Source organism: Molossus molossus, unplaced genomic scaffold (assembly GCF_014108415.1).
Source record: "Molossus molossus isolate mMolMol1 unplaced genomic scaffold, mMolMol1.p scaffold_m16_p_13, whole genome shotgun sequence".
Classification (NCBI taxonomy): Eukaryota; Metazoa; Chordata; class Mammalia; order Chiroptera; family Molossidae; genus Molossus; species Molossus molossus.
In genome coordinates, this window is record NW_023425348.1 from 48,909,209 (window position 1) to 48,919,358 (window position 10,150).

The following is a 10,150-nucleotide window of genomic DNA, read 5'->3' on the forward strand; positions in this document are numbered from 1 at the left end:
TCCCATGGAACCATTTGCAGGTTGTTGAGTACTGCAACTTGTTTATCCTTCCCTCCAGGTCATTTCTGCCTCCCAGAAGCACACTCAACTGCGAGTGATGCACCAGAGAAATTCTTGATACCCTAAGAAGAGTTTCCAAAAGTGACCGTTTTTTCCTACATTGAACATATTACATGTTGGTAGATGGTTGGACTGGGTAAGTAAGTCTGTTGTAGGTGCTGTCCTGTGCATTGTAGAATGGTTAGCTGTATCCCTGACCTCTACCCACTAGATGGCAGCAGCCTTCCCTGTAGTTATGACAACCAAAACTTTCCAATTTAGCCAAATGTCCTCGGGGCAAATCCTCCTTCCCCACCCCGATCTTTCTGCCCCCACTGAGTTAAAACACTCCTCTCTGCAGTGGCCCTAAAGGACTGCCGCCCATTTGGCCCAAAAGCTCCCCCCCTTTTCTTTTCCTTCCAGCCCCCAAAATTTCACTTTCACTTCTCAGTCAGTCCTCAGGAGGAATTACTTCATACAGTCTGAGTCCCTGTTTGGCGAATGAATCCTGACCAGAACTGCCCCATCTTTCCCTCACCACTTAAACTAGGAGTCAAGATATCTCCGCTGGGACCTGAAGGTACGTGGGGAGGGTTAGCCAGGCAGAGGGTGGGAGACACCCAGAGAAAGTACTAGGTGAGTTTAGTTTGTGGCCCAGTTGTGCTCTGAAGGGAAAAAGCCAGCTGTAGGCTTCCTGCTCCGAGTGCAGACAGATGCAGCGTCTGGAGAGGAACAGCCTGGAGACAGGAGGGCTGAAGAGGCAGGGGGCCTTGTGTTTCCTGGAGGGACCCTTACTTTCCAAAGCTCAGTTTGCCTCCACCCTCTTCCTATTCTATGGTTTTGATTATCTATCTTGCTGATAATCTGTAATCTCTTTCTCTCTCTCTCTCTCTCTCTCTCTCTCTCCCTCCCTCCCTCCCTCGCCCCCCCCCTTCTCCCTAGGTTAAAGAGAGAAAAAGAAAGTCTCTCCTGCCCAACTCCACTTTCTGTCTGTAAAAGAGGCCCCTGTTTTACAATATGGGGCATCAGACAGAATGGAGTCTTGGGACATGGTGAGGGGTAATATTGAACCTGATTCTTTCATTCCCCTCCTAGCAACCACCCAGGGGCTGTCTCTGGCCTTCCTGGCTAACCTCAGCTGCTGGCTGACCTAGAGATAGCAGGCTGAATGATCTGTCTGCTGCCTGCCTCTGAGGCTGCCTTTTATCCTGTGTCCTCCTGAAATTCAGTATCGGGAATTTACTGGCACTTCCTGAATAGACCTGCTTGCTTTGACTTCAGTGGCCCATTGACACTGGTGTCCTCACCTGCTGTGGAGCATTTAGAAACACCTTTGCATCCACTGTTACTTCTTCTGCTTCCTGTTTTTCTTTGTTCAGAGCTCATGAAAAGGGGTTGATCATTGCTCAGGAGGAACCCAAAGTTTTAATGGTCCTGCTGAGAAGTTTGCTCTGACACTGATTATGTCTCATCCTAGGCTCATTTGTGAGCCATCTGCACACCGTTGAATGTCACATATTTTCTGACACATGCCTATTCTGCCCTATACTTCCCCTTTTCAGAAATCAGTGGTACTGTCTTCCTGGGAGTCTATGCCCACCCTGGAGAGGGTCCATTTCTGCCCAAATATTGTCTTCTCAGGGTCAAGAACAGTGCCCAACATATAGAGTAAAATTGATTGATTTATTTGTTTTTAAATTTTAATTCATGCAAACTAAAGCAGGCTGCTGCTGTGAAAAAGTGCAATGAGCATCCATTCAACATACAAGACACATCACATACATATAAGAGCTTATATTCTAGTTAGGGAGAGATCATAACCAAAAACAAACCATTGACACAGTATACAAGAAGGTGACTACCCTGGCTAGTGTGGCTCAGTTAGTTGGAGCGTTGTCCCATACACTGAAATATCACAGGTTTAATCCCCGGCCCCGGGCGTGTGAGGGAGGCAACCAATCTATGTGTTTCTCTCTCATGGTTGTTTCTCTCTCTCTCTCTCTCTCATGGTTGTTTCTCTCTCTCTCTCTCTCTCTCTCTCTCTCTCTCTCTCTCTCTCTCCTCCTCCCTCCCTCCCTCCCTTCCACTCTATCTAAAAATCAATGGAAAAATATCCTCGGGTGAGGATTAAGAAAAGAAAGAAAGAAAAAGATGACAAATAATACACCGAGTGATGTTTTAGTGATTGTGCTGTAGAAAAATTAGTCATAGTAGGCCCTTCTGCTGAGAAAACTTACAAGAAGAGAGTTCAGTGAAGTATAAGAGGAAGTCACCCAAATATCAAGGGAGGATCATTCCAGGCTGAAAGAAAAGCCAAAGCTCTGAGGCATTGGTAGCTCACTGATTTCAATTATTTTCCTCTTCTTTTTTTTTTTTTTCTGTCCTTCAATTTTTCAGCCTTGGCTAATCCTCAATGTCTGCATAATTAGCACCATTTTTGTCTGTGCTATTCTTACACCATCTCCTTTCAATCTTCCCATCCATCTAGGAATCTTTAAGCAAGAGCCTCAGGAAGAAACCAGGGGAGCAGCTGCCATGGCTTTAAAAGTCCTGTCGAACATAAAGGAGAAGGTGACTTGTACCATCTGCCTGGAGCTTTTGACAGAACCCCTGAGTTTAAACTGTGGCCACAGCTTCTGCCATACCTGCATCGCTGACAAGAAATCAGCGATCGGCCCAGGACAGAAAAGCAGCTGTCCTGTGTGTGGTGTAGGATACTCTCTTGGAAACCTGTGGCTTAATCAGCATCTGTCCAGCATCGTGGAGAGGCTCCGAGAAGCCAAGTTAAGCCCAGAGGAGGGGCAGAAGGGAGATCTCTGTGTGCGCCATGGAGAGAAACTCCGACTCTTTTGTAAGGAGGATCGGAAAGTCATTTGTCGACTTTGTGAACAGTCTCAGGAGCACCGTGGTCATCAGATATTCCTCATGGAGGAGGCCGTCAAGGAATGTCAGGTAAAGCCCAGGATGGAGGGAGATGGGTGGAAGACAGTACTCGTGGGAAATCGCACCTTCCCACCCTGCTTTACTCACCACATCATAGTACTGAGTGCTGTCATTTTCCACGTGTGTCTCTCACCCCGGGTTCAGCTTCCCGTGCCTGAAAGACCCTGCTGTGTACTCCTTCCATTTACATGAACGATGAACCTCATGAGAGCACAGACTTTGGCCAAGACTGAGAAGTTTTCCTCTTTGCTCCTTTGCCGTGTGGATGGAGAATATCTTTCACAAGTGTAGCTCTCTTTGACCCTCTCCACAAGATGGTTGCTCTTCAACACTGCGGATTGGATGCCCACAGAGTTTTAATGAGAGGATAGGACTTTCCTTGGCTGTAGCAGAATCAATATTTACTCTAGAAAGAAAGAAAATCAGGCTACTCTTGATGAGGGGATGGTGACTTTCATCACCCAGGAATAAAGAAAACATTCACCTTCGAATTGGTCCCAGGTCATAGAAGCTAACCACCAGATTCTAATCGCAGTTTCTGTCAACCAGTCTCTTCTTCTGACGTCATCCACATTCATTCCTTGTTTATCCTCCATCCAGGTGCTAAGAAAGCCCATAGCTTGACCATGGTGTGATTCCTTTCACAGGAGACGCTCCAGACAGCTCTGGGCCGGCTGCGGAAGGAATATCAGGAAGCTGAGAAGTTGGGCACTGACCTCAGAGAAGAGAGAACTTCCTGGAAGGTAGGAGGAGACTGTTTCTGAGGAATTTCTGAGATAGGAATCTTGGTAGGACCTTCCATGCCAATCACAAGGAAGTTCCTTTCTCTTCGTTCCCCAACATTGAATGAGTCCAGAAGCCATTTGATTAGTTCTCTTCCTTGTTCTGTCTCTGTTGGGCACAGGGGCAGGAGAGTGGATGTTATGAGTAAACATATTACAATGACAAATGTTACAAGTATACACAGATATTTGAAATTGAGAGCCAAGACAGACTTAATGGTAAGGAAGGCTAGAGAATTCCCTTCCATTCCTCTGTTCCGGAGAGGCTCTGGTATCTCTAGTGGAAGGAAGACTCTGGGCACAGGACCAGGATTTTCCTCAAGGTTCAAATGGACAGTGTGGTAATGCAGGAAGGCATGAATGTCCAGGACAGCTGTGTACAACCTAAACCTTACTCAAGTTTTACATTTGTTCCAGGTTGGCCTAGATAAGAGAGTCTGAGGCCCTTTTGGTTTGTACTGAAAAGAAAATACCAGGAAAAACAGCTTTCCCCCCAATTACTCCCCTGTTTCTACTCCTCTCCTGGTTAGAACTCCCTGGGAGGGGTGGGGGTGGGGGTGGGGTTCCTGGCTTCTAATCCCTTGCACAGTAGGCTCTCTGGCTGATAGATTTATTGCCTCTTTCTCTTGTTCAACTTTGCAGAATCAGATACAGACTGAGAGACAACGGATACAAAAAGAATTTAATCAGCTTAGAAGCATCCTAGACAGGGAGGAGCAGAGAGAACTGCAGAACTTGAAGGAAGAGGAGACGGAGACCCTGGATGATTTATTGAAGGCTGAGAAAGAACTGGTTCTGCAGAGCCAGTTGCTGAAAGACCTCATCTCAGATCTGGAGCTTCGCAATGAATGGTCATCCATGGAGCTGCTGCAGGTAAAAAGGGTAACCCAATTTGACATTCTGAAAACACAGTCTAAATTGCCTTCTCTTCTGTGTCCTTGGTGTTGACACTAATAGGTACCTTTGGTCTTGTAGAGAGTCTGAGAATAAAGTCGACAGATAGGGAAGAAAAGAGAATCAGGAAACAAAACGGCCAGGATTTGAGCTTCCAGATCCATCTGTGACTAAAGTAATATATCTCTGGGCACAATCTTTTTGTTTGTTTGTTTGTTTGTTTGTTAAAGAGATATTAGTTGACTTCTTTGTCATGTACAACCAATTATTCTAATACAGAGAGTAAAGCATTTCTTTGGTTGCAAACCTGGCCAGTAGCATTCAAGAGTAAGGACAAATATATTGATATGTATTGTTCAAAAACAAATCAACCCATAGTAGTGATGATATGGAAATGCAGAGGATCAAACCAAGTTAAGGATATAGAATGAACTGGGTTGGTAAGATGTTTTTGTGTGTGGGAAACGGTCTGAATGTAAATTGTTACCATTTTTGACAAGTAGGCATAAGAAAGAAAACAATATGGTTTGGTAAACAGATATTTTAGATATTATGATATTTTAGATATTCTGATATTTTAGATATCCTGAGTTGCTGCTATGTTTCTTCTTCATTGTGGACTATATTATCCTAGATATATGACTTCAGACAGACAAAATTAGATATGTAAAATTCGAAATCAGCAGCACCTTTGTGTGAGCTAAAATTTAAAACCGTCAGAGGTTTTCAGTATGTAACATCACATATTCTGCAAATATAGTTTTACTTCTTTTCCAATGTAGATGCTTTTTAAAATTTTTTTTACCTAATTTCTTGATTGGAATCTCTAGTAGCATGTTAATACAAGTAGTAAGAGCAGACATTGTTGTCTTGTTCCTGATCTTAGAAAAAAAAGTATTCATTTTTTTATTATTCAGTATGATGTTCTCTGTGGGTTTTGCTTAGATGCCTTTATCAGGCTGAAGAAGTCCCCTTCTATTGCTGTTCTGTTTTTATCATGAAAGGAGTTGGATTTTATCAAATTATGTTTTTCTGTCTTTTGAAATCATATGGTTTTTATCTTTTATTCTATTGATGTGATGTTTTATATTGATTGTTTTTCTTATGTTAAACCAACCTTGCATTTCTGGGATACTTGACCATGGTATATAATCTTTTATATTTTGCTGCATTCAATCTTCTACCATTTTGTTGAAAAAGTTTGTGTCTATATTTATAAAGGCTATTGGCCTATAGTTTAGTTTTCTTGTGATGTCTTTGTACAGTTTTAGCGTTAGAATAGTACTAGCCTCATAGAATGAGTTCCTTCTTCTTCTACTTTTTGGAACAACTTGTGAATTATTTGTATTATTTTTCCTTTTAGCTTTTAGTACAATTCCCCTGTAAAGCCACCTGGATATAGACTTTTATTTGCAGGAAGATTTTGATTTCTGATCCAATCTATAGGTTTTAGGTCTATTCAGATTTTTTATTTCTTCTTGAATCAGTATTGGTAGTTTCTGTGTTTCTAGGAACTTTTCCATTTAATCAAGGTTATCTAATTTATTGACATTCAATAGTCCCTAGCCTTTATAATATTTAATTTCTATAAAGGCAATAGTAATGTCTCCTCTTTCACTCCTTATTTTAGTAATTTACCTCCTCTTTCTTTTTTTCTTGTAATGTCTAGCTAAAGGTTTGTCAACTTTGTTGATATTTTCAAATAACTTTAGATTTCTGTGATGTTCTTTATTGCTTTTCTATCCTTTCTTTCATTAATCCTGCTTTAATATTTACACTCCTTTGACTCATGTTTTCTTTCTTCTTCCTAGGACTCAAGTGGAATCATGAAATGGTATGTATGCGGGACCAGGAGTGGTGCATTTGTGTTACGAAGAAAGGTCTGTAGTCATTAGAGTTATTGGGTTGTCAACCAAAATGAAAAATCTCCGAAAGCCAGAAAAGTTAGATGTAATATTATTTTAAATTACTTATCATAGATGAGGATTTAAGTGTCCTATATTTATGGAGAATGAACCAGATTCTATAAGAGTGAATTCAATGATTGAAATTCAGTGTTAGAGCCAGTAAGGACAACAGGGATAAAGAACTTTACTATCAGACTCTCATTACTTCATTCATTTAATTCATTCTCTGTCCTTGCTCTGGTTCCTGTATTTCAGAGATGCTTGTCTTCCTCACGTACAGGGCCTCGTTGACTAGGTTATGGGGAAGCACCTTTATGCTTACTGTGCTTCGACAGGAATAGAGCAGATAGCTGTTCTGTGACGTTCTCTTTAGATTTCCAAAAACAGACCTTAGCCTATCCATCTGGCAGCTTCAAATTCTTTACAAACATGAAATTCTAACCATTTTTTGTTTCGTAGACAACTTTTCCTTTGTTGAGTGTCTCTAACTTTTCCAAGAACAGCTGAAATCTCAAATATCATTGTGGTTTACACCACTGAAGTTCAGGCATTGGACTAAGGCATGGGCTTCAAGGCTCTCCAAAGAGACCCACGTCACAGCCAGATCTGCCGCTTCACCACTGTCCTGCCTGGGAACCCACATCTGTGGCCCCTTTTTGGGGGACTCACTGTGATGTGGGAAAGTCCACATATTACATACCTTTTTTAGAGGTAGCAAAGGCTTGTTTTATACATTATGTCATCTAATTCAAACTATTTCCATGAGGTATCAAGGGGAGGGCTACTTATTCTATTTTTAGAAGAAGAGACTTACTTTGAGAAGACCTTCCCAAGGTCACACAGAGGGTAACTGGGAAGGTAGACATGAGCACATTTTTTCTGGCTCCAGTAGCACTTCCTTCTCTCCCCCCCCCCCCCCCAGTCTTCTCATAGAAGAAGGTACAAGTGCATTAATGGCATGGAAGGAGAGGAAGAGAGGGGTATTGGAAGGACATAAGGTAGGCTCAACATTGTTTGTCACCCCTAGGAGTAATCTGTGGACATTGAAGAAGCCAAAAACTATATCCAAAAAACTGAAGCATGGATTCCGTGCTCCAGATCTGAGTGGAATGCTGCACATGTTTAAAGGTGAGGAGAACCATAGCAAGAGGGTGGATGTGGGATGTTTGTGGTGTCAGGAACTAAACTGGGGAACTGGTATAGTTCCAGTGTGAAGATAGAAAGAGAAGGGATATTGCTGACAAAGATGTAATTCAGGCCAAATGGCCAGATTTGGGTTCATCCTCATTCACTAGTTCATAGCCTCACAGTGGTCTTCTCCCCTGCCCTTACTGCAGAGAAAAGACAGCTGTCACTGTTGAACCATTTACTTCTAATCAACATTACTGAATCTTTTATCTTTTCAGAGCTAACACATGTCCAGCGCTACTGGGGTAAGAAGTTACTGGGTCTTCAAATCTCCTTGTTCTGATCCTCCTTCAGAAGTTTGTGGTTTCAGTGAGATACAACCTCAGCCCCATGTGTTTCCCTCGTCTCTCAATACTTGTATATAATGCATTTCTCCAGAGCTTTATGCCACTTCCCCATTCATCAATGCAAGTACTTCCTGGTCACTTTCCAAGTTCCCTCTCCATGGGACCAGATGAATGAACCCCATATCTGTCACCTAATCTTATCTTTTCTTTTTTCTCTGCAGTGGACATCACATTGAATCCATTCAACCTAAATTTGAATCTTGTCCTTTCAGAGGATCAGAGACAGTTGTCATCTGTGCCAATTTGGCCTATAAAGTATTATAACTATGGTGTCTTGGGCTCCCAATATTTCTCCTCAGGGAAACACTACTGGGAAATAGATGTGTCCAAGAAGACGGCCTGGATCCTGGGGGTATACTGTAGAAAACGTTCCTCTAATATAAAGTTTGGTGTTAGACGAGGCACAGATTATTCAAATGTTTACTCCAGATTCCGACCTGCAAATGGCTACTGGGTGGTCGGGTTACAGAACGGATGTGAGTACAGTGCCTTTGAGGACTCTTCCACCTCTGATCCCAAGGTCTTGACTCTTCCCATGGCTGTTCTTCCCTGTCGAGTGGGGGTTTTCCTCGACCATGAAGGAGGCACTGTCTCATTTTTTAATGTCACAAACCATGGGTCGCTCATCTACAAGTTCTCTAAATGTCACTTCTCTCAGACGGCTTATCCGTATTTCAATCCCTGGAACTGTCCAGCTCCCATGACTCTGTGCCCACCAAGCTCCTGAGCCTTCTCCTTCCCTCACCCACTTCTGTGTAGCTGGGCTCATCTCCTGCACCTGAGCCGATCTCTATACATAGACCATCTCTTCCTTGCTGTCTCCCTTCTTTAGAACTTTGACTCGTTCTTGGGGTTGACAACTGTTTCTGTTTTGAGTTAGAAGAGAATCTTATTTACCCTTTTCTGTGTTCTCGGTGACAGACATCTAATCCCTCCTAAAGACAGAGAAATGTTGGTATAACATCTCTGTCCTCACATTTCTCCATATTTTCCTTTATCGCTGATTTCAAGAGCATGACAAAGACTGTCTCCGCCAACCATGATGTTAAGACAATCTTTAATTGCCCCACCCACCACCACCAACTGAGGAGTATTTGAGTGTATGTCTGTCTGTTGCTCAGCATATAGCAGTGTCATCTAAGAGTTGAGGGGGACAAAACAAAAGTAATATATGTACCCAGAGTGAAAAGTTTATGTTCAGAGTGAGTTTAAATCGTGTCTTTTTTCTTGCAAGGTATATGACAATGAATACATTTTTGTTTCTTTTTATAAAACACAAATTGCAATTTTTAAATGGCACCCAACTCTTGAGATTGTTGTGTAAAACTAACCATCACTCAATGTAAAGCACGTATTTAAGGGTCCTGCACAATATAATAAATATTTGCTCTTGTGATCACTGAAAAGTATAAGCTGTGTCTATATCCTGTGCAATGGATTTGTGCCCTTCAGATGAACAGAAAATGATTCTACTCAAGTCTCATTTGTCGTGTTCCCAAACTCTGCTGTCAAGACCATTCCAAGTCCAGTCTTGTATATAGACCTTTTTACACCAAGGCTGGGACTGTTTTAAGGCCCTTTGTTGGGAATGGGTCAGAATACTGCAGAAATTTTAGTTTCCAAACCTGTCCAGCAAAGGGAGCCATGTCTGGAGCAGCTATTCTTATTAGAGACAGCCTTTTGGTTTTCAGGGTTTTTTCTTGTGGTGAAACACCCTATATACAACCCTGTACACTTTTATTTTTCTGACTTTTGAAATTAGTTTTAAAATTATGATGAGGAATAAACTTACCTGTTCCTTGTAAAGGAACAAGCTTTTCTTAAAGCAGCATACATTCTAAATTAGGGCAGCAACTGCAGGGAACTCAAATCAAGATATAGAGGAGTAACAACTTATCCCAGTAAAATGAAAAAGAGAATACTCAGCCTGGGAAAGGTATGTACATGCACACTTATACTTACACATACACACAGATATAGATGACAGATAGATAGATGATAAATGGAAATGTATATATAGAGACTGGATATCTTTATCCATGTTAATTCT

At 41.9% G+C, this 10,150-nt stretch overlaps 1 protein-coding gene across 1 annotated transcript; it reads left to right on the forward strand.

The window, feature by feature from the left end:
• Positions 1–502: 502 nt before the first annotated feature.
• On the forward strand, positions 503–9,461 carry LOC118627833 (tripartite motif-containing protein 34-like). The gene is made up of 8 exons (XM_036258280.1): positions 503–619; positions 2,528–2,991; positions 3,630–3,725; positions 4,407–4,637; positions 6,470–6,492; positions 7,593–7,693; positions 7,972–7,998; positions 8,262–9,461. Exons 1-8 carry the CDS (start codon positions 541–543, stop codon positions 8,825–8,827), a joined length of 1,587 nt encoding a protein of 528 aa, XP_036114173.1. The 5' UTR covers positions 503–540; the 3' UTR covers positions 8,828–9,461.
• Positions 9,462–10,150: the final 689 nt, after the last annotated feature.